General features: G+C 50.9%; 3 protein-coding genes across 3 annotated transcripts in view; all 3 read right to left on the bottom strand.

Moving 5' to 3' along the window:
• Window positions 1–23,162, bottom strand: part of LOC120370247 (protocadherin gamma-B5-like) — a 234,953-nt gene that overhangs the window by 39,452 nt on the left and 172,339 nt on the right. The window lies entirely within an intron of this gene.
• Window positions 1–23,162, bottom strand: part of LOC120369813 (protocadherin gamma-B1-like) — a 101,304-nt gene that overhangs the window by 4,965 nt on the left and 73,177 nt on the right. The gene's annotated exons all lie outside the window — the stretch shown is intronic.
• Window positions 10,659–18,077, bottom strand: LOC120370179 (protocadherin gamma-C3-like). Its single transcript, XM_039484476.1, has 2 exons — window positions 15,636–18,077; window positions 10,659–10,773 (listed from the first exon to the last, which is right to left on the bottom strand). Exons 1-2 carry the CDS (start codon window positions 18,075–18,077, stop codon window positions 10,744–10,746), a joined length of 2,472 nt encoding a protein of 823 aa, XP_039340410.1. The 3' UTR covers window positions 10,659–10,743.

Here is a 23,162-nt window from a genome sequence, read left to right as displayed (position 1 = left end):
AGCCCCGCCACACCCCCCGCTCTGCACCGCCGGGACGCTGGCAGTGAGTCACCGGCAAAGGACACCCTAAGCCCCGGGGTGCGTTCAGCTCCGGCGGGGTGGCCAATGCAAAGGGCAGGTGCTGAGCAGAGCGCTCAGGGAGAGCTGCTACTTGACACAGAACCTGAAGGGGGAGGGGGGGGCAGGGGCAGACGCGGTACAGAGAGTGGCCGTGTCCTCTCCCCTGGCCCGGCACGAGAGGGTTAGCGCTGTCTATAGCACGTCTCGTGTGCCTTTGCAACACACCGACCCAGCCAGATACGCTGCAGGTCACACGGCGGGGTCAGCTGGGGACACTGCACAGGCACGTTCAGGGAGCTCACCTCAGTGGAGAAGCTGCGATCAGGCGGGCTGTTGCCCGAGCTGTTTCCGAGGCTCACAGAGGGTTTCATGAACATGAACTCGCTGATGTCCGAGACTGGAGAGAAGCAGGATCTATACCTCCGGGCAGGGGGGGCCGTGGCAGTCACCTGCACGTCGATCGTGGCGTCCCCCAGGCTGGGCTGGTACTGTACGTGTCCGAGCAAGGGGTTTGGGGGCATCCGGAGCGTGTCCGCTTTCACACAGCTGCCAACCGCAGCACGTCCGTCTCCCCTGACACACCTGACACCCAGCCCCACCAAAGCAGCCAATGACAACGCTGAGATTATTGCTAATGAAATGATTAAATACAGGGTTAACCTGGGGACGCTCTCACTTTCCGCCGCCTGAGCCTTTAACCCAAGGAAGGCTTCGGGGGCATTCTCCTCCAGCAACACCAGCACGGTGACTGAGGTGGACATGGGCGGCTCGCCTGAGTCTTTGACTACCAAGAAGAGTTCCTGCGTGGCAGCATCCTGCTCCTGGAGGGCTCGAGTGGTCCGGATTTCTCCGGAGCGCAGGGCCACCCCGAAGAGACTGGGATCGGTTGCCTGCATTAAATGGTAGGCGAGCCATGCATTTCGTCCAGAGTCTAGGTCCACCGCTATGATCTTCGTTATTAAGGCCTGGGGGCTGGTAGAGCGGGGAATCCTGAACTGGACTACTGAGTCCTTCCCGGTCAAAGGGAACTGGATCCCTGGGGCGTTGTCATTTTGGTCTGTGACGAAGACGTGGACCACTGTCCTGCTGCTGAGAGCGGGAGAGCCGCCATCTGAGGCTTCCACCTGGAACTGGAAATAAGTGGTTTGCTCGTAATCAAAAGGCAGCTTCGCCGAAACCTGCCCACTTGTTGGGTTTATGGAGATGTATGCGGAGGGATCCGCAGCGGGACCTTTCCCTGGGCTGCTCAGAACAGAATAGGAAAGGAGCGAGTTCTGGTCCAAATCAGGATCGGTTGCGGATACCGTGACCAGTATTTCCCCCACCGGGTTGTTCTCTTTCACGAGGACTTCATAAGAAGTTCTCTCGAACTGTGGCGTGTTGTCATTGATGTCTGCTAGCGTGATGGAGAGAACTGTGTGTCGTGAGAGAGGGGGGCTTCCCAGGTCAGAGGCGGAGATGGTGACATTGTACTGGGAGACGCTCTCGCGGTCCAGCCCTTGGCTGGTGAGCAGGGAATACTGGTGCTCAAAGTCTTTCCGAAGTTTGAAGGGAAGGCTTCTGGGTAGATGGCACTGGACTTTCCCATGTTCCCCGGAGTCTCTGTCTTTCACGTGTATCACAGCGACCACAGTCGCGGGAGGGGCATCTTCACTCAGGGAGCTAGAGAAGGAGGTGAGGATCACCTCTGGGGGATTGTCATTCACATCCGTGACCTCTACAGTGACGCTGCAATGCTCCTCCATTGTGGGAGAGCCCATATCCTTGGCCTCAACTTCAATCTCGTAGACAGACGCTTCTTCAAAATCTAGATTCCCCTGAACTCGGATTTCTCCCGTCTGATCGTCTATTGTAAATATCCTGCGCAAAGCTTCCGAGTTGTGGCTGCCCAAGGAATAGCGTACGTCTCCGTTAGGCCCTTCGTCCACGTCTGTGGCATTCAGTTTAATGACTAGCGTGCCCGAGGGAGAGTTTTCCACCAAACGAGCTTGGTAGGAGGGTTTATCGAACACTGGATGGTTATCATTGGCGTCTAGAACCTGGACAGCAATTCGTGTTTTGCTGGACCTGGGGGGAGAGCCGCCATCCTCAGCTGTCAGGACCAAATGGTGGACAGCTCTGTGCTCCCTGTCCAGCGCTCTTTCCAGCACCAGCTCCGGGAATTTGCTGCCATCTGTACGTGCCTTCACGTTGAGATTGAAATTCTCATTGGCGCTGAGGTGGTAGGTCTGCAAAGCATTAGAGCCCACGTCCGAGTCCTGCGCCTGATGGATAGGAAAGCGGGCGCCCAGAGAGGCCAGTTCATAGATCTGTAAAGCGATCTCGCTGCTCGGGAATTCAGGAGGATTATCATTTATATCCAATATTTCCACTTCAATGCGGTAGAACTCCACTGGATTTTCGATAGCGAGTTTGAGTTGCAAGAAGCACCGCGAGTTCTGCCCGCAGAGCCGCTCTCTGTCGATTCTGTCATTGACCACTATAATCCCAGTGTTCACATTCACAGAGAAATATTGGGAATCAGAATCAGAAAGAACCTGCAGATTAGCAGCCGCGAGTTTTGCCACATCTGTCCCTAGATCCTTAGCAATATTTCCCACAAAGGCACCTCGAGTCAGTTCCTCTGGGATAGAGTAACGGATCTGGGCGGAAGAGCTATGCAAAAACAAACAGAGAGAAAAGAAAGGCAGGAGTCCCAGGGACCAGGCAGACTTTTCTGCTCTTAGCATCTTTCTAAATCCACAGCGAGAAGCTATGCACAGCAAAGAAAGCGTGTCTGCTTAAACTGCTGGCCGATGAACTGTGAGTCTGTAATAAAGTATCAGAGAGAAAGGGGTCTGCGCTCACTGTTTACCTCTCATTCATTGTTTTGGACACCTATTGAAAGAAGCAGATACGGCTCCGGCGAGAAGGGGAGGGGTACGCGCTGATCTCCAGTATTAGTCTCTTATTCATTGGCTAAGAGTGTCTTTCCGTTTATCCAATCACTAGCCTCCTTCCCGGGACAGCAACACAAGCACCAATCCATGGGCGGAAGTTGCTGCTGTGTAACAAAGGTCCGTGGAACCTGCAGTTTTTAACCTAGAGATACCAGGCAAACCGCAAACAATGACGAACAAAGCGAACTCTTTGTGATTTAAGCATGAGTGTCAGCAACAAGGCTTGCAGAAGTGTGATCCGAATTACCTGTTTGCAAAACAGAAGCATTTTCTTGAAAACACACTGATATTTTGCATGAACTGAAACCCTTTAAATTAGGTTCAGACGGTCTCATTTGGAACTGAAAGTTAGTTAAATGAGAACAAATAATCAATGTCCGTCCTCTCTTTTCCCCTCCCTTCCCTCATTAGAGCTTCCAGATTAATCTCATTTAATTAATTGCTTGCACACTTCCTGTCATAACCATGTTATAAATTTGTCATTGTTTAAGGCACAGTCCAGTGAACTAAATCCCGGATTTTCTGACTCACAAACTAATGAACAGTTCATTGTGTGAACACGAGTGTGTCTGGAATATTTGCCTTACACACATCTGGAGCGTTATTTTACATAAACCAAACAAAATAAACCCTTGGTGCCTGAGCGCACTTCATGATAACACATTTTCACAGTTCATCCCTAGACACAAATCCCATGTGCTGCTCTGTCCTTGGTCATATAGGAAACACGCTTCAAGACACCCGTGTCATTTGTGAGAAATGAAGGGCAAAAGTGCCATCTCACCTGACCGGATTCATTCGATGTATCTGTACCAGATAAGAACGTGTCAGTTTCCATCGCTAGGGCACTGGGCGGGGGACAACTCATAGGTCTCATAAAGGTGAAGTCACTTCTGTCTGAGCCTGGAGAAAAGCAGGTCCTATAACACTGGCTCTGAGAGTCTGTGGGCCTGAGTGTCACCTCCATGTATTTCAACGTGCCGTCCGTGTTCAGTTGAAGCTTTGGGCTGGAGTGTTTGAAAATGTCCCTAGAGGGTGAGTTGCTCAGGCAGCAACAGGAGTCTCTTTTCCTGAGGCACTTTGCAGAGAATACGATGAAAGTGACAAGAGACACCATGCTAACTGCCACCAGCGCAATAATTAAATAGAGAGTCAGGTCGGGCTTATCTTTGGGGTTTGTAAGGAAATCGCGAGATTTGGAGTTTTCCTCCGACGCTTTGTCTTCTAAGGAAACCATAATGGTGACTGTGCAGGACAAAGCTGGGTCCCCGTTGTCCTTGACTAGCACGACGATTTTCTGTGCGGCCAGGTCTGTGTCTTGGAAGCCCCGGGTGGTCCGGATTTCTCCTGTGTAAGGAGCCACTCGGAACAAGGAGGGTTCTGTAGACTGTGGCAGCAGTGAATAGGAGAGCCAGGCGTTATGGCCAGAATCTGCATCCACTGCTGTGACTTTGGTGACCATGTAGCCAGCGGGAACAGACTGGGGTATCCTTTGGGGCGCTGCGACCTGGCTGCCAGTCACCGGCTGCAAAACGACCGGGGCGTTATCGTTCTGATCCAGAATAAAGACGTAGACGGTAACATTGGAGCCGTGAGGAGGAGACCCCGAGTCCTTCACAGACACGGGGATTTGCAGCACCTGAAGCAACTCAAAGTCAAAAGTGCGCTGCGCGTAAACATTGCCATTGTCCGGGTTAATGTGAACGAAGGAAGAGGCAGGCGCATCCTGGATCTGACTTCCCGCTATAGAGTAAGTGAGGCGGGAATTTTCTCCCTCGTCGGGATCGGAAGCCGACACGGTGCAGAGCAAGGAGCCCGGGGGGTTGTTCTCGCTCAGGAAGGCGTTGTAGGAAGTCTGAGAAAAGCGAGGGGGGTTGTCATTGACATCCGAAATGTTCAGCAGTATTGTGGTCTCGGTGGTCAGAGAGGGGGATCCTGCGTCTCTGGCAGTCAGCTCAATGGTGTATTGAGAGACGGATTCTCTGTCCAGCTTCTCGCGGGTGATCAGCGCATAGTGGTTTTCGAAGGATTTAATTTTGAATGGCAAATTTGGTGCTATTCCTAAACTCACTTCCCCATTGGCACCCGAGTCTCGGTCTCGCACATTGAAAAGCCCCACCACGGTCTCCAAGGGGGTGTTTTCTGGCACTGGGTTTACCAAGGAGGTCAGCAGGACCTCTGGGGAATTGTCATTGACGTCTTCTATTTCCACCTGGAGAACGCAGTGACCTTCCATTTCCGGCACGCCCCCGTCTCGGGCTCCTACGTGGATTTCATAGAAACCCGCTTCTTCGAAATCCACAACTCCCTGAATGCGGATGGCGCCAGTGGGGGGATCCAAATAAAACAACTTCCGGACGGAGTCGGAAGTGTGGACGGCAAAGGAGTACTGTACTTCTCCGCTGGGGCCCTCGTCAGGGTCAGTAGCATTGAGCTGAATAAGCAGAGTGCCCGCAGGGGTGTTTTCCGGCACGCTGACCTTGTAGGCAGACTGGTCGAACACAGGTGCATTGTCGTTGATATCCACAACAACCACGGTTATCTGCGCAGTGCCTGACCTGGCCGGATTTCCCCCGTCAATGGCGGTCAGTACCAGCTGGTGTTCTCGCTGCTCCTCTCGGTCCAGGGCTTGCTCTAGCACCAGCTCCGGGAAGAGTTTGCCGTCCTTAAGCTTCTTCACATTCAGTGAGAAGTGCGGGCTGGGGCTGAGCCGGTAGGAGCTGACAGTGTTGGTCCCCACATCCGGGTCCTGGGCACTCTCCAGAGGGAAGCGCGCAGCCCCGGTGGCTGACTCCGCTATCCTCACCGTGCGCTGGGCAATGGGAAAGCTGGGCGAATTGTCATTCAGGTCCAGAATCTCAACCTCCAGGCGGAAAAGCTCCAGGGGGGTTTCTATAACGACCTGCACCGGCAGCACACACCCCGCGCTGGCTCCGCACAGGCTCTCTCTGTCTATCTTTTCATTCACCAGCAGAGCGCCGCTGGCCAGGCTCACCGCAAAGTACCGTCTGCTCTCCTCCGAACCCAAGCGCAGCCTGCGACCCGAAAGATCCGCCACCTTTAAGCCTAGATCTTGAGCCACATTCCCCACCACTGTTCCCAGCTCCGACTCCTCCACCACTGAATAGAGAATCTGCCCAGAGACCCAGCCCCAGCCGCACACGGAAAGCAAACTCAGTACTTGCCATTTCCAAGCGGGTTGCCCGGGGCTTCTGGGCTCCATTTCTGAGCTATCCTCTTTTAGAAAGAGTCTTTGTTTTGTCCCGGCACACAGGAGGCACCGGGGTCTGGATACGAGCTTCTAAAATCCCCGGTATTCCCCTCCACAGCTGATAGAACGGCGCCCGGGTTTGCCTAGCTGCAGCAGCGATTGTTAGTCACTGAGTGGAGGGGGTGAGATGGGGGAGGGGAGCTGAATCATAGCTACAGCTCCGGAGGAAAAGGGGGGGCACAGAGAGGAAGAGCAGATCCCTACAGCCTAGATCAGCACCTCATTGGATGACAGTTCCATCCGCTCTCGGCCAATGACAACGCCTCCTAAACACTTAAAGCTACAGAGACGAGCGCCGCAAGCCCGCGTCAGGAGGACTAACTCCCCCAGAATTACATTTCACAAGCGTTAGTCAGTGGTTTTGGCAGCTAAATTTAGCAGCTCAGATTTTTGTTCTCAAGGAAACAGCACGTCGTGGAAGCATACAAGGTACAAATTCTCATTATTTTGCTTTGGAAACCACAATCGTGACTTTAGATGTCACCCACCTCATCGCAACAAAGGACAAATCCTCAGCTGTGATGAATGCAGAACCCTGGTCTCTGTAAACAGAACCCTGGTCTCTGTATACAGTGATTTCACACGCTATGAAAAGGTATTTGTTAAACCCGATGAACGCTCCACATCAAACATTTCACTGGTTTGGCGAAATATCCCCAATATCATTTTGAAACCTCAGGGTAACCAGATAGACCGGAGCACTTTCTAAACACCTCGCAACTGCCACCTTTCAGCACAAGATCTGGAAATCTGTCAGGGTCTCCCAACACTACTGCGATAATTTACCCCCCAAGAGAGTAGAATGTTCACATTTACAACACTATTTTGAGGCCTTGCCGTGTGTTTTAAAGAAACCCAGGCGGATTTCCAGAGACATAATCCATTGTGCACTTTTTTTAAAGCTGCTGTACAAGGACAACAGTACAGTTATTACTTCTATGCAGGCTGAGAGAAATACCTCGCCTTCTTCACCAGGGACTCCAATATTAATCCCTCACTTAAAACCAAAGAGTAAATAGATGTTTTCCAAATAACAAGTCATCTGAAATAAAAGCAATTAACCAACATGCTAAGGACATCACAAGAAGACATTTACTCAAACACCAAATATGTAATTGTCTCTCACTTCTCACCTCACTGGGATCGCTGAGGTTATTGCTGGCCAGAAGAGTGTCTGCGCTGTTCATGTCCGGTTGACTAACGGGTTTTGCAAACAGGAGATTGCTCCCCTCTGATAATGGAGTCTGACCAGGCTTTTGGAGAGGACTTCGAGAAAGAAAATCTCCTCCAAAGGCAGTGGGGAACTCCAGTTTCTCCTCCATGCTCTGAAGACCTCTATCAAAGTGTCTCCCTGCCTGCAGGGTATTTCCTCCCTTTAGATAAGTAGTCCAAGCTGCATCCGAGTTTCTGGTTCTTGCATTTCTAAGGCACTTCACCGCTAAAAATACGCAAATCATAGCAGAGAGGGCTGAGATTGCTGCCAGAGCAATTATGAGGTACACTGTCAGGGGGGGAAGGCCATCCTGTTCCAGGTTAGACTTCCTGAAGTCTGCTGAGCTCCGGTCAGGGTCCTGCTCTATGTTCATGATCACAGTGGTTGTGGTAGACATGGGCGGCTCCCCACCGTCTTCGACCACAAGGACAATCTTCTGCGTGGGGGAGTCTTGTTCAAGGAGAGCTCGGGTAGTTCTAATCTCCCCGGTGTATGGGGAGACTTTGAAGAGGCTTAGGTCTGTAGCTTGATGCAATTTGTAGGAGAGCCATGCGTTCCGCCCCGAGTCTGCGTCCACAGCTGTCACTTTGGTCACGAAGTGTCCCGCCTGCGAAGAGAAAGGGACGGACTGCTGGGCCAGGAACCCCTTCCGAGCCACAGGATAGATAATCAGAGGAGCGTTATCGTTCCGGTCTAGGATGAAGATAGAGACAGTCACGTTGGTGCTGAGAGGCGGTGACCCGCCGTCCCTGGCTTGTATCTGCACAACTATCTGTTTGATTTGTTCATGATCGAACGAGGAGCTGCTGTAGATGGTCCCGTTCTCGGCGCTGACATAGACATAGGAGGAAACGGGCACCCCCTGCACGGTACTATCCACGATGGAGTAAGACAGCTGGGAGTTCTTGCCCAGATCGGGATCAAAGGCGGACACGGAGCAGATGGGAACGCCCAAAGCATTATTCTCTAGCACCTCCGCTTGGTAGGCAGGCTGGGAAAAGCGGGGTGGGTTATCGTTCAGGTCAGATATGTTTATCAGGAGGCTGTTCTGGCTGGAAAGTGGCGGCGATCCAGAATCTGTAGCTGTGATCACAACCTTATACTCCGAGACCTCCTCCCGATCCAGCGGGCCTCTGGTGACCAAGGAGTAGTGGTTCCTGAAGGACGGTACGATCTGGAAGGGGATGTCTGCCGGGAGCTGCAGCTGAACCTCTCCGTTTTCCCTGGAGTCTCCATCACTTACACTGAGAAGAGCCACCGCCGTCCCCGCTGGCGCGTCCTCTGGAACCGTGGCTGAGAGCGACGTGAACCTAACGCTAGGGGCGTTGTCGTTGACATCCGTTATCTCCACCAAGACGCTGCAATGGGCGTCCATAGAGGGAGAGCCCATGTCTTTGGCCCTCACATCGATCTCGTACACTGTGCCCTCTTCATAGTCCACATTTCCCAGGACTCTTACTTCTCCGGTCCTTTCCTGAACGCTGAACAACCGCCGGATTTTCTGGCGAGTGTGGCTGCTGAAGGAATAGGCGATCTCTCCATTCGTCCCCTCGTCCTGGTCGGTTGCATTTAATTTAATCACCATAGTCCCCTCCGGCGCATTTTCCAGCAGGGTTACTTTGTACACGGGCTGATCAAAGACGGGCGGGTTGTCGTTGGCGTCAATAACGGAGACGACAATCTCAGCAGTTCCGGATTTAGCAGGAAGCCCACCATCCAGTGCTGTGAGCACCAGCCGATGCTGCTCCTGCTGCTCCCGGTCTAGCGCCTTCTCCAGAACCAGCTCGGGGTGTTTGCTGCCGTCTTTACGATTCTTCACACTCAAGGTGAAACATCCAGGAGGGCTCAGCCGGTAGGTGCTGACGGAGTTGGCTCCAAAGTCCAAATCTTCTGCAGGCTCCAGAGGGAACCGAGCGCCTGGCGCTGCGGACTCGGCAATCTCCAAGCGGGTGAGGCTAGTAAGGAACGCCGGAGCATTGTCGTTCACATCCAGAACTTCCACTTCCACGCGGTGGGAGGCCAGCGGGTTGGCCAGCAAGATCTCCAGGTACAGCAGACAGCGCGGACTAGAGCCGCAGAGCCGCTCTCGGTCTATCCGCTCCTCCACCACCAAGACACCGCTCTGCGCCTCTGCTCTGAAGTGCCTCTGAGCCGAGCCGGGCAGGATCTGCAGATGTCGGGAGGCCACCCGGGCAGCATCCAGACCCAGGTCCCTAGCCACATCCCCAACAAAGGATCCCGGAGCCAACTCCTCCGGGATGGAGTAACGGATCTGTGCCGCCTGCCCCCCACCCCGCAGCGGGAAGGAAACCAGAAGCAAAGCGCCTACTTGCCACTGCAGGAACCCCCTGCTCTCCACCGCTGAGCCCATGGCGCAGACCAAACCGGGGGAACCCGCCCTGCCTTTCCCGGAGCTCTCTCCGCTCCGGCACAGCCGAGGCCACTGGGTGAGAGCAGCGGCAGGCGGCGGGTTTCAGACCCCCCCAGGCGAGCAGGGCGGCGCAGAGCCAGCGTCCCTGCCTTGTTTCCCTGCAGAGCAGCAACAAGCAGCGCTTCGTCTGGCCCGGAGGAAGGGGGTGGGACAGTCCCACTGTCAGTCAGAGGAGACTCGATCACCACTGCAACGGCAACATCTGATTCGTGGAAGAGAATCAGCCACGCTCAGCTTACAGGCAGTGATGGGGAACGCTTAAAGGGCCCGCACGGCTAAGAGCGATAGGAGGCAATTTACCAACAGCCAACAATTGCACTCGGCAGCGGATGAACTGAACCGAGCATTTTACCTTAGTCACGGGTATCCGTTTGCTCCAAAGGCCAGATTTACCATTCACAATCTGGGGAATTGCACATTTCGTGCAGACCGGTAAATAAACAAGCGAACACTAACATTGGTGATATAACTTATTACCAAATTAAACGTTATTCCGCTCACTTGCGACCATTCTTAGTTCGTTTAAACGCTATGTGAAGATCGCGCACAGAGTATTCTGCTCAACCCTTGTAAAGGATGCAGCTGGAAAGAACGGGAAGGGGTTATAATAGATTTTTACTGTTCTCCTTTAATCTCCTGTTGGGAGCTAGGCTCATCCACACGCTCTGATCCATATGCCCCAGGAGTCCTATCATCTCTCCCTGCAGCTGAGGGGTTCGGCCACCCTCATCTCGATTAAAAGTGCTTCTCACCTCTTTGTTCTGGCTCACGGCTGTTGACTGGCAGCTTGGGTTGGAAACGTCCCATGCTGGAGATATATTGAAAGGTTTCAACAACATGAAGCTGTTGCTCCTGGAGGCTGAAGAAACAAAGGATCCGTAGTAGTGAGTCTGGGGCATGGGGGCATTTCCCCCTATGTCAATAAATGTAATAGGCTCTTCAGCGCCAAGAATTCCATTGGAGTGTCTGACTTCCTCCCGCCGCCTACTGGACTATACAGGAGCAGCTCCCTCCCCAACAGCTATAATCACAAGCACTGTCTCCGCAGCACCTGGAGAGCAGGGCAAGGAAGGAGACAAAGGCGATGACTGAGATCGCTGCCAAGGATAGAATCAGACACAGGGTCCAGTGGGACTCGTTCTCTTTGGCTGTGGAAAATGCTTTACATTTAGAGAAGGCGGCAATAGCATTGTCTTCTATGGAGACCATAAGGGTCAGGGAGGCTGACAGAGGGTGGTCAAGGATTATAAGATGTGGGGGCAAAATATCTCCGTGAACTGCGTGGGCGGTTCTAATCTCCCCGCTGTAAGGTGATACCACAAACGGGCTAGGATCTAGGGCGCTGATCCGTTGAGAAGAAAGCCAGGCGTTTGGGCCCGAATCTGAGCCCACAGCTGTCACCTTGATCACCAGGTGAGCGGCGTCGGCAGAAGGAGGAAGGGTTTGCGGAGACAGAGCTGGCTTGACCCGCGGGTATCAAATGGCAGGGGTTGTCAGTGAAGTCCAGAAGAGAGAGGCGAACAGAGGCGCTGCCGCAGAGACGGGTCTCTGGCCTACACCTGGAGTTGGAGAGTTTGCGTTTGCTCGCGGTCAAAGGAGCGGAGGGGGTGGACGCTGGCGGTCTGGGAGTTGATGGAGACGTTCGAGCAGATGGGCGCTTCCTGTGGCTGGGTGTACACGCACCGGGGAGTTGGAACTGAGCGAGTTCTGGCCTGAGTCTGGGTCAGACGCTGACGCAGGGAACCCCAGAGCGCCGGGGGCGGCGTTCTCCTTCACAAGCACCTGGGAGGCAGATTCCGGGAACCCGGGCAGATTGTGGTTCACAGAGGAAAGGTTTCTCGCCAAAGCTCTTTCGGCGGCGATCCGGAAGCGGCGGCAGTGACTGTGATTGCGCGCCGGAACACGCCTCACTAGGCAGGGGAGCTGCAATGACCAAGGAGAACTGGTTTCTCAAGGGGGATCTCAGTCTGAAGGGCAGGTGCTCAGCGATGGGGCGAGTCACTTCTCCATAATCCTCTTATCCAGATCTTTGGCGTTGTTGAGCGCTGCCACAGCCCCCAGCTCGGCTCTCCAGCCCAGCACCAGGGTCAGTCTGATCCCCGGGGTGGTATCACTGACATTCTGCATTAACGCTGCAGCACCACTTCATGGGAGGCAATCCCCATCGTTTGCTCTGATGTCAAATTCCTAACATCTACCTGAATCCAGCCTGCCCAGCAGTGTGTCCTCCCTGCTTTGAGGTGCATGGCGAACATGGTTGGAAGGGATGAACTCACAACCCTGGGTTTAGCAGGCCAATGCTCAAACCACTGAGCTATCTCTCCCCCCCCCCCCAATGAGATATAAAGAGCTGAACTAACTTGTCCAGGATCACTCACTATCTAAGCAGGAATCAGAACCCAGCTCCTTAAAGTCCTAGGCTGCAGGATTATCAATTAGGCTAAACTACCACCCCAGGTGATGTGACCTTGTCTGGGTAAGTGGCCTTCAGTTGGACCCAGGGGCGGCTCTAGGCACCAGCGGGCCAAGCGCCCGCTTGGGGCGGCATCCTGGGGAGGGCGTCATTTGGCTCCGGTGGAGCTCCCGCCGGCATGCCTGCGGCAGGTCCACCGGAGCCCGGGACAAGCGGACCTGCCGCAGGCATGACTGCGGCGGGTCCCGTCTTCCCGCGGCTCCGGTTGAGCTCCCGCAGGCATGACTGCGGCAGGTCCGCTCGTCCCGGGCTCCGGTGGACCTGCCGCAGGCATGCCGGCGGGAACTCCACCGGAGCCAAATGCCGCCCTCCCCAGGATGCCGGAGCCGCGGGAAGAGGGGACCCGCCGCGGGACTGGGGAAGGGCGGCGCAGCGCTCCGCGCTGCTTGGGGCAGCCTACTTTGTAGAGCCGCCCCTGGTTGGACCACAAGGGCTCGGGTGGCTGACTCTTTAGGCAGACTGATCAGAGAGCGGCGCATGGTCACTGGCGTCCAGAGCAGAGACCCCGAGCTTTTTTACCCCGGAGCGTGGCGGGAGGCCCCATCCAGAGCTGTTGATACCAAGTGGTAGCGACTTGTTTCTCTCTGTCTAAAGCTCCTCCCAGCAGCAGCTCTGACACGAGACTCCAATCGCTGCGCAACTTCACTTCCAGAGCAAAGTGACCCTTGGGGCTTTTCAGCCCATGACGGGATTACCGCCAAGGTCAGGATCCCCTGCTTTCTCCTGCGGGATCCGTTGTCCCGGGGACACTGGCTCCCTATTCCTAAACCCAGTTCTCTTTTCAGAAAGCTGGGAGGATGGTCCTTAACTCTGCGATCTCCACCACTGCTCGGTACACTTCAAAGCGAACTTCAGTCACGAACTCTTAACTGCATAAAGCAGCTAGACCGCAGCCCACAAAGCGCCTCCCGGTCGATTGGATCCTTTATAAGAAGAGGACCGCTTCCCAGATTCACTCGAAAATGCTGCCTGTTCGCCTCATCAGAGACCTGCAGCCTGCGAGCCACCCAGGAATCAATATCCAGCATCAAATCTGCTGCTATATTCCCCACAAAGGCGCCCTACTGGGATCCCTCTGGGACAGAATATCGAATTTGCCCAGAGATTAAATCCAAATGGCAAGAGAGAAAAAAAGGGATAAACGACTTGGTCTTTTGCATTTATTGCCCTGGCTTCCGTCGCCCATTTCCACCGTTGGCTGCTGGATGCACAAGCTGGTCTGGCTGCGGGTGCAGATCCTTAATAATGATTACGGAAAAATCTAACCTGCAGCAGCCAGAGCGAGGTTTCTCTCCCTGCTCCTGCTTTTTCTGCCTTTGCTTGGCGAGTGCTGGAAGGGTTACGCTGTACTCTCTGGGGTAGCAGAGTTGATTCACTCTCATTTCAGCACCTCATTGGCAGACAGCGCCACAGGGACTCAGCCAATAACCACAGCAGAAACGCTCTTAAAGCTACAAGGTTCTTTTTTCATTGCTTTTACATATGTAATATTTCCTGCTCCCTGCCTCCAAGACTACAAAATAATGTATTTCCCACCCTATCATTTTCAACACTCTTGTGTTCTTGTGTAGAAAATATATGTGCATTACTGTATATGTCTCACAAATTATATATAACACCTGTCCCAGAAACTGTAGGCTCTTATCAGTTCAGGGATTTACCACGTTGTCTTATTCCTCATGATCAAACAATTCTATGGAACTGAAAGCTTCTATATTATTCTGACTGCACAAGGGTTAATTAGTAAGAACAACGGGAATAACCTACAACACTCAAACTTCTGCTAATTTGTTGCTTACTGAGGTGCAAAATGAATACCATTTCAAGTATTTAAAAAACCCAAAGCAGGTGGATTTAATTCTTGACTTCTTATTCAAACCGGAGTCTACAGCAAAAACCTATCCAACTCAGTCAAATGCTGAAAATAACTGAAATATGTAATCACGGCCTGTTATATACCCAGAGGACAATCAAAGGCAAATATTACACCCCGATCTATGTACGGGAAAAAAATTGCATGGAAAATGAGAAAGACGGTGAAATATTATACCACAATCATATAGTCACTGCATTTGTTCTCACGTGTTAAAATACAACCACAGATTGTGTTAGTATGAAATGGTTGGTATTTAGTGTTCTTGAAAGTCTATTCTCTAACCATTATAATAGCTTAAAAATAAAAAACCCAGTAAGGACACATGATATGGCACTCATTTCTTACATAACCAGTAACTGCACCAAGAGCAAGTTCCTAGGGGACACTACTTGTTTTCAGAGTCATATTTTTCAGATGAAATCACATACAAAATTATAATAGCCTAATCAATACAATAACAGGTGCAATTAATTCAGAAATAATGAAGATGTAATACTACACCGTGGCAATGAGATGTTGTTCTAAAGTATAGGAGCCAAAAGCTTCTTTCTCTGATTCTGAGGCACCTCAGTTCTCACGTATCCACCCACCATATTGATACAAAACCACACTGGGGAGATTCTAAGACTATTTGCAAATCTGCAGAGTGAGGATTGCCCTTATTTCCCACTGACCACAGTGAAAACTCCGGGAGTTCAGAACCGTACACAATTATGAGCCCTAAGCACTTGGATAGTCATTGGGAAAAACATTCGCTTCCAATACAAGATATCTGATTCCCTTTCAAAGCTGCAGAGTAAACTTCTCGCCCACATTCTTATTATAAAGTAAAATAAAAACAGCTAAACTAGATTAGCCGAGGGAAAGTTACAGTGGGCCTTAGATTAACTTTAGCAGCCTCTGGAGGTTACACATGCGTCTCACGAACCAAGACTTCAATCACTCATGTGTATAGAGTCCTAATACCTTCCCCACAGTGGAGCGATTCCACGATCTCTTGAGGCAGAACACTGAATTAAATATACACTTGTTCAACGCGATTACTTTAATGAGAGATATCCCCGGGATTCCGTTATGCCAACCAAAAGCTAAGGAGCATTTACATCTTGGACATCTACTTCCGGGAAGACACTGGACAAACTATGACACTTTTCAAAGTCACTTAATTTAGGGAATAAAACATGGCGGAACGGTGGGGATTCGTTATTCCCGGCGTTCAGGAACAGCTCACTAAATGCCGATACAACACAGAGGGACATAAAGTCGCTTTGACCGCCACAGCTGCAGCAAACAGGTAAAAGCGCGTGGTTTGTACCTATCTCGAGCTGAGAGCTGACCACACATTACCGAATACATGAGAGGGCTACATTACCTCGCCGGGAGCGGGACACCTGCTAGCTGTGTCTATTCTCTGATGATATAATACGGGCTCGCAGTTTTTCACAGTGTTCTGCCGGCTCCCAGTGGGACTGGGGGCGAAGGGTTTTGTGCACAGAAGATCACTCTGGCGGGAGTCCGTGGTAAGATACACCTGCTGGTAGAAGTTCGGAGGCACATATCCACCGCGGACAGCGTCTATGCGGGTGAAAGGCCCCGGCGTTCCGTAAAGGGAGCTCCTGGAGGAGCTGAAAATCTCCTTCGATTGCCTCCATTTGTAAAATTGAACAATGCTCACCCCTATCACCGTGACAAAGAAGGCCACGGAGACCACGATCACAGCCAGGATTAAATAGAAAGTCAACTGCTTCTTTTTGTCTTGTGTGTGGGACACATCAGTGAGGTCCGTCATGGCCTCCTTAGCAGTCTCCGCTACGGCTATGGTGATGGTCGCGCTAGAGGACCGAGCTGGCTCCCCATGGTCTTTGACCAAGATGACCAAAGTGTGCTTAGGAGCATCGCCCTCCTGCAGCTGGCGAGCTGTTCTGATCTCCCCGCTGTGCAGTCCCACCGAGAAGAGGCTGGTGTCGGTGGCCTGAAGAAGGATGTAGGAGAGCCAAGCGTTGTATCCCGAGTCCGCATCCCAGGCCACGAGCTTGGTGACCACGTGCCGGGCGCTGACTGTCGGCGAGATCATCTCGAGGTGCAAAGAACTGGCGTTTGGAGGCGGGTATAACACGTTGGGCGCGTTGTCATTCAGGTCCGTAACAAACACAGTGACAGTGAGCTTGGTGGAGAGCGCCGGGAGGCCGCCATCGCGGACATGCACTGTTATTCTGAACTCCAGGATGTCTTCGTGGTCCAGGGAGAGCAGGGCACAAATGGTGCCGTTCTCCGGACCGATGGAGAAATACCTGCCAACGACATTGCCCGGGAGACTGTTTTCCAGGATGGAGAAGGAGAGGAGAGAGTTCTGGTTCAGGTCTGGATCCCAGGCACTGACGTTAAATATTGGCGCGCCCGGGATGTTGTTTTCCGCCACATACACCTGGTAGGAGAGCTGGGGAGATTGGGGGGGGTTGTCGTTGATATCTGACACTTGCACTAGTATCTGGCTTTCCGCCCAGAGCGAGGGCGATCCCGAGTCCCGGGCTGTGACGGTGATGTTATACTCGGACACATGTTCCCGATCCAAAGCTGCTTTGGTTTTCAACGTGTAGTAATTCTTCAGGGAGGAACTGAGTGTGAAAGGGATGCCAATGGGCATAAAGCAGTTTACCAAGCCGTTATCTCCAGAATCCAGGTCAGTGACGCTTAGCAAAGCTATCACTGTCCCTGGGGCGGCGTCTTCAGGCACCGGGCTGTATACTGACGTCACTGTGATCTCGGGGGCGTTGTCATTTACATCAATGATTTCCACCAGTACTTTGCAATGAGCCACTCCCGGATTAGAGCCCTTGTCTTTAGCTTGTATATAAATCTCATAAAAAACCGTTTCTTCGTAATCCAGGAGCCCTTTGACTCTCAGTTCTCCAGTAGCGGAGTCCAGGGCAAAGAGCTCTCTCACTTTGGCAGCGGTGTGACTACCGAAGGAGTAAACTATATCTCCATTGGGCCCCGCATCCAAATCAAAGGCGCTGGTTTTGACCACCAGAGTGTCTGTCCGGGTGTTCTCCCTTACGCTCGCCCGGTAGGTAGTCTGGTTAAAGACCGGGGCATTGTCATTAGCGTCCAGAACATCAATGTGGATGTGCACACTGGCAGATCTCGGAGGGCTTCCCCCATCCAGTGCTGTGAGGACCAGCTGCAGTTCTGGTTGCTCCTCCCTGTCTAGCTCCTTTTCCAGCACCAGTTCCGCATATTTGCTGCCATCCCCTCGCGTCTTCACATTTAGCACAAAATGCTGGTTGGCGCTGAGCTGGTAGGTCTGCAAAGAGTTACTCCCCACATCCGGGTCTTGCGCGCTCTCTAGTGGGAAGCGCGCTCCTGGCGCCACTGACTCGCTGACTTCCAGCCTGATTTGACTGGACGGGAAAGCTGGGTCGTTGTCATTGATGTCCTGGATCTCCACGGCAGCGCTGTATAGCTCCAGCGGGTTCTCTAGCACAATCTCAAAGCCCAAGGTGCACGGAGACAGCGCCCCGCAGAGTTCCTCCCGGTCTATCCGCTCCTTCACAAACAACACCCCGCTCTTCAGATCTGCCTCAAAGTACCTCTTGCTACCTCCAGACACCACCCGGAGCCTGCGATCCGGCAGCCGCTTGAGCTCCAAGCCCAGATCAGCTACCACATTCCCCACCGAGGAGCCTTTTTGCGTTTCCTCGGGTATGGCATAGCGAATTGCTGCGGAAGCCCACTCCGAAACGCCAGACAAAACCAACAAACTAAGTACTTGCCATTCAGTTACCCAGCGGCTCCTTCCAGCAGCGCGTTTCATGTCACTGTCGGGCAACTCCTTAGCCAGGCGTTTGCACGGTCTCTTTCCCTTAAAAATCCTCGGCTCGTCCCTTCATACTGAGACCCGGTAAGTCCCTGGACTGGGCTGTGTGGCTGAGACTCGAGCACTGGTTTCCGGCACAGCTCCCGCTCGGCTCTCACAGTCTCTGCCTCATCCCGGTTCACAGCAGGAATTGCCGCCAGATCCCCAGCTCCTTCATTGGCCAACAGCGGCACACAGAGTCCCAGCCAATAACTGCACGGAGAACTGCTCCAGCAGGCTCCCCACTACTGCGCGTGCGCAGTCCGAGGAGCTTTGTCTAACTTGTCACATCGCGATTGTCACATTGAGAATGTGCTAGAGAACCCGCTGGAGCTATACAGCGCTGCCCTGGAGATCCAGGACATCAGTGACAACGACCCAGCTTTCCCGTCCAGCCAAATCAGGGAACGAAGTGTCACAGTTAGGATTTAATACAAAAACTAAACACGTCAGAAGAAAACGCTTTTACCCAGGCACATGGGAATTTGGGATTTAAGTGGTTTCGCACTTCTGTGTATGTCCTAGGAAGGCACAATTTTTAGAGCCATAACACATCGTATCACAGCTTTGAAAGCCAAGGAAATATTCTCCTCCTACATGCTGATCTCCCCCTGACATTGTTGTGATCAAAACAAATCCTTTACTTAAACTAGATATCTCATCAGAGAACCCAACGAAAATATCATGTCAGCCTAACCTCATAGAGCTATTTTTTCCAGGTGGGACAGAAAACCACACGCAGGCAGCAACAAAGGGTAAAAATAAGCAGGGGCGATGAAGTGAAACAAAGCATTTGTGGTGCGCAGAAGACAGGTCCGCTTATAACAAGGAATGAGAGACGCCAGTGGTAATGGAGCGTGTGGGAACAGGAGGCGAGAGGTACAGCACAGGGTTGACGGGTCGCTAACAGGTGTGTGCAGGGAAGGAGAGGAGCAAGTGGCTTAGGAGGTGGAATGGACAGTGGGAGGCCACAGAGGAGTGGGGTGGGGAGGGAAAAGAGGCAGCAGAAGGCTCATTACAGTCACAGTAGTGGGGACATGGAGAACCAGTGAGAGCAACTGCTATAGAGAGGAAGGCGCTCCATTGCGGGCACATCCCTCGACTTTGCCTGTCTCTGAACGGGAACTGGATCAATATTATCGTACATGCTATTTCAGCATCTTTTCAAAGCGGTTTCAAAGGGGCACATCTTAACTGAACTCCTGCCCCTTCCTTTTCTCTGATGACTTCGCCCCATTGAGTCTTCGGGAGGAGTCTGCAGATTTTAGTTCGAATGACGCGCTTGCTTCCGACGCCACATGATTTGACTGTCAACAAACCAGCAACTACCACGTGGATAGGAAGCTAATACCAATTATGATGGGCCAAATTCTGCAAAGGGTCTGGCACTGGACGCTCCCTTGGACTTTAGGAAGCCAGTCATTGTGCATCGCCAAGGGCATCAACCGGCTCAATAGTCTCTATGATTCTCATCTCCTCCCATTGGTCTCTCCGCAAATTACCATTTCCGAGCTACACAAGACGCCAGAACATAGGAGTCTAGGAGACGTTCCTAGCATCTGTCCTGCCCCCTTTGTTTTAGACAGTTATAATGACATGACAAACAATACAGCAAACCCAGCTGAAGACTATGAAGCAAGCTCACAAAAACAGGGATTCCTATTTAACTATCCCGATAGGAATTAGGAGGAAAGGTTAAAGGAATTAACTGATGAAGGGTATATCTACACTACAGAATTATTCCAATTTTACAGAAACTGTTTTTTGGAAACAGATTGTATAAAGTCGAGTGCACGTGGCCACACTAAACACATTAATTTGGCGGTGTGCGTCCACATACCAAGGCTAGTGTCGATTTCCAGAGAGTTGCACTGTGGGTAGCTATCCCATAGCTATCCCATAGTTCCCGCAGTCTCCCCTGCCCATTGGAATTCTGGGTTGAGATCACAATGCATGATGGGGCAAAAACAGTTTCATGGGTGATTCTGGGTAAATGTCATCAGTCAATCCTCCCTCCGTGAAAGCAACGGCAGACAATCATTTCACGCCCTTTTCCCTGGATTGCCCTGGCAGACACCATAGCAGGGCAACCATGGAGCCGTTTAGCCTTTTTTCACTGTCACCGTATGTCTACTGGATGCTGCTGAAAGACATGGTACTGCAGTGCTACACAGCAGCATCCCCTTGCCTTTGCAAGTTAGCAGAGACAGTTACCAGCCCTACTGTACCATCTGCTGCCTTGCAAGTTGATAATGAGAGTTACCAGTCCTATTGTACCATCTGCTGCTGTTATGGGTGATCCTGGCTGGTTTCAGTGAGGTCGGCCGGGGGCGCATGGACAAAAATGGGAATGACTCCCCAGGTCATTCCCTTAAGTTTTGTCTAAAGGGAGAGTCAGTCCAGCCTAGAATATCAGGCAAGCCTACTAAAGAACCAGAGAGGCAAACAACCGTTCCAGGTCAGAGCCCCAGACATCCCGCAGAAATGATGAGCTGCATGCCATTCTAGGGGGTGTCCTTGCAACAACCCCACCTGTTGCTTCCCTCCTCCCCACCCCTCCTGGGCTACCATGGCAGTTAACCCCCCATTTGTGTGATGAAGTAATAAAGAATGCATGAATAAGAAACAACACTGACTTTATTGCCTCTGCAAGCAGAGATAAAAGGGAGGAGGGGAGCCTTCAGCTGCTATGATATTCCAGGCAAAAGTGAATCTCCATAAAAGGGGGGCATATCTTGCAATGGATATCTGTCCTCTCTCTTCCTCTCGGTCTATCTATAAACCTTAGGTTTTCCATTAGCTTCCGTCATCCTACCACCCAAGAGGTAAAGTCATCCGCCAAAGGTGAAGGGAGGCAGAAGCACAGTCATTGAATATCGGATTTGTATTCCGAGCACTGTGCTCCGGTAAGGTGTTGGATAAGGGGCTGTAAATAGCCTAAAAACACCTGCACACGTGGAGGCGGGAAGCAGCTGGCCCTGTACAAATCAAAGCAATAATTCGGTCTGAGGAGTGGAATTGCAGAAAGCGGGGTTGTGCAAAACTGCAACCTTGCAACTGTAGAGCAGTGGGATCTTATGGCAATGTCACTGACTTATCATGGCGCACATACAGCATTAAGAAGAAGGCAGGTACCTCAGGTCTGGCTGGCAGCTTTCATCATGTGGGTACTTGGCAGTTGACCCTGGCGTATTTAGTTTATGCTTCTGTTGCCTGTGAAGCCCACACCCAGACTTGCTGGGGCCTACGGCTGAAGTCAAAAGCCCGAGCCCCACCACCAAGGCTCAGGTTACAGCCCCCATCTGCTTAGGGTTGAATCCCTCTCCACTCCCATCCCCCAGGGGGTCATGGCTCGGGCTTCAGCTTTGGCACCCCCTCCCGGGATGGAGGGGCTCAGGTTTCGGTCCCCATTCCTGGAATCCTGCAGTAATGTTTGTTGTCAAAAGGGGGTCGCGGTACAATGAAGTTTGAGAAACCCAGATCTAATTCAATAGGCCATTTACAAACTGATTAACCCCATCATGATACAAAAGGTGCACCGGGATCATGTTTCTGTGCTACCATATTTTGGACCAAATTAATCTCTGGCTGCCTTTTTGTTTATTATAATATGGTATTTTTTGCTAACAATAATTTGTGATTTGATTGTCTCATATTTAGAGAGTTAGTTTAATTATGTGTCAGAACAGAATTACTGTAAGTAAAGATATCAATACAATTAGTACCGAAAACTGTAACATGTAATTATGTAATCATGATACTGCAAAAAATAAAATAAAATAAAATAAACTTGAGCAGAAAATGTGCAGTACAAAAGCATGATAAATAAACATTAAAGTTTTGGCAATTTCCATGTATTTTTCACAAATTACTTTGCATCACAGAACTAATCAGTAATGAACAACCCTCAGCAGACCCAGAATGAATGCAATTCTAGATGTTCATTAGCTTACCTGAACCTTATCTAAACTATTTGGATCTCTTTAGGCTGCAAAATTTGGCTGGAAATTTACACATGGGTAAAGTGGGTATGAAATGCTACCAATGCTGTCTCCAGTGCAAATGATTACACAACAGAGGATCAGACCCCTTGTGCTCATAGGCTTTCACATGTGCTTTCAATTCCAGGCCTGAACAGAAAGCAGAAGAGGAAAAAAAAACCTATCTACATATTTCAAAATCTTTAAAAAGCTTTAGCATTAATTTTGTTTTAAATATGGGTGATGGATGAGGATATTAGTTCACCCACACTTGTACATCTACTCTCTTTAATACCTACAAATCTGTTTTGAACATTAAACTCTGTCAAAAGAGCATGGAGCCACTTGAGAGATTTTGATCACAAATACATTTGTTCGGTTCTCACTATGAAGTGAATGAACTGATATTTTAAAAAAATCCCCCATCACACACACAAACACACAAAATTAGTTATACATTTACACTTTATGTGAAGTTTATGTTGGGAATGAATTTTTACTACTGATATGAAAACCTTGGAAACAAGGTGTCTAATGGAAATGATGCACCTTTAACTCTGGAAAGACTACCTGCCACAGGTATTTTCTGGTCCTATGTACAAATCTTTACAATAGTCTGTCCACTGTCATTCTTCCCTGAAACAAATAGACAACTACTGTATTGAAATCTTAATTTCTCTTACTGTAATCTACCTGTCTCTTCTAGTTATACTCACATCCTTTCTTACAGGCCCCTCTGCAGACAATTTGCTGTTACCCCCTCCCCCAAAAAAGATGACTTAAGAGACAGAGAACCAAAGTTCATCACAGTCACCCCTTTCAAGGTAGACTTGAACGTTCTCATCATTTTTCTGCTCTGGTACAAAAGATTTAGATGGTAAGTCAAGTAAAATTGATGTTGGAAACAACAAAATATCCTGACTTTATAGAAACACCTTTAACTATTTTTCAAACATATTTATGGCAATTTCTTGACTTTTGTTTACTGAATAACAATTTTCATTTCCAAAGTACATACTGCAATTATGAAAAGCACCTTTAATCTTAATATATATATACACAA

Source organism: Mauremys reevesii, linkage group 8, assembly GCF_016161935.1.
Source record: "Mauremys reevesii isolate NIE-2019 linkage group 8, ASM1616193v1, whole genome shotgun sequence".
NCBI lineage: Eukaryota > Metazoa > Chordata > Testudines > Geoemydidae > Mauremys > Mauremys reevesii.
The sequence above is the reverse complement of the archived record's forward strand: the minus strand, read 5'-3'. Positions and strand labels throughout refer to the sequence as shown.

Bases quoted from the DNA above. Each gene is read 5' to 3' on its own strand.
- LOC120370179 (XM_039484476.1), bottom strand. From the start codon at position 18,077: ATGAAACGCGCTGCTGGAAGGAGCCGCTGGGTAACTGAATGGCAAGTA. The intron at 10,774-15,635 runs GTAATGTAGCCC...TTGTTTCTTCAG, and splicing joins GGTGTCCCGCTCCCGGCGAG to CCTCCAGGAGCAACAGCTTC.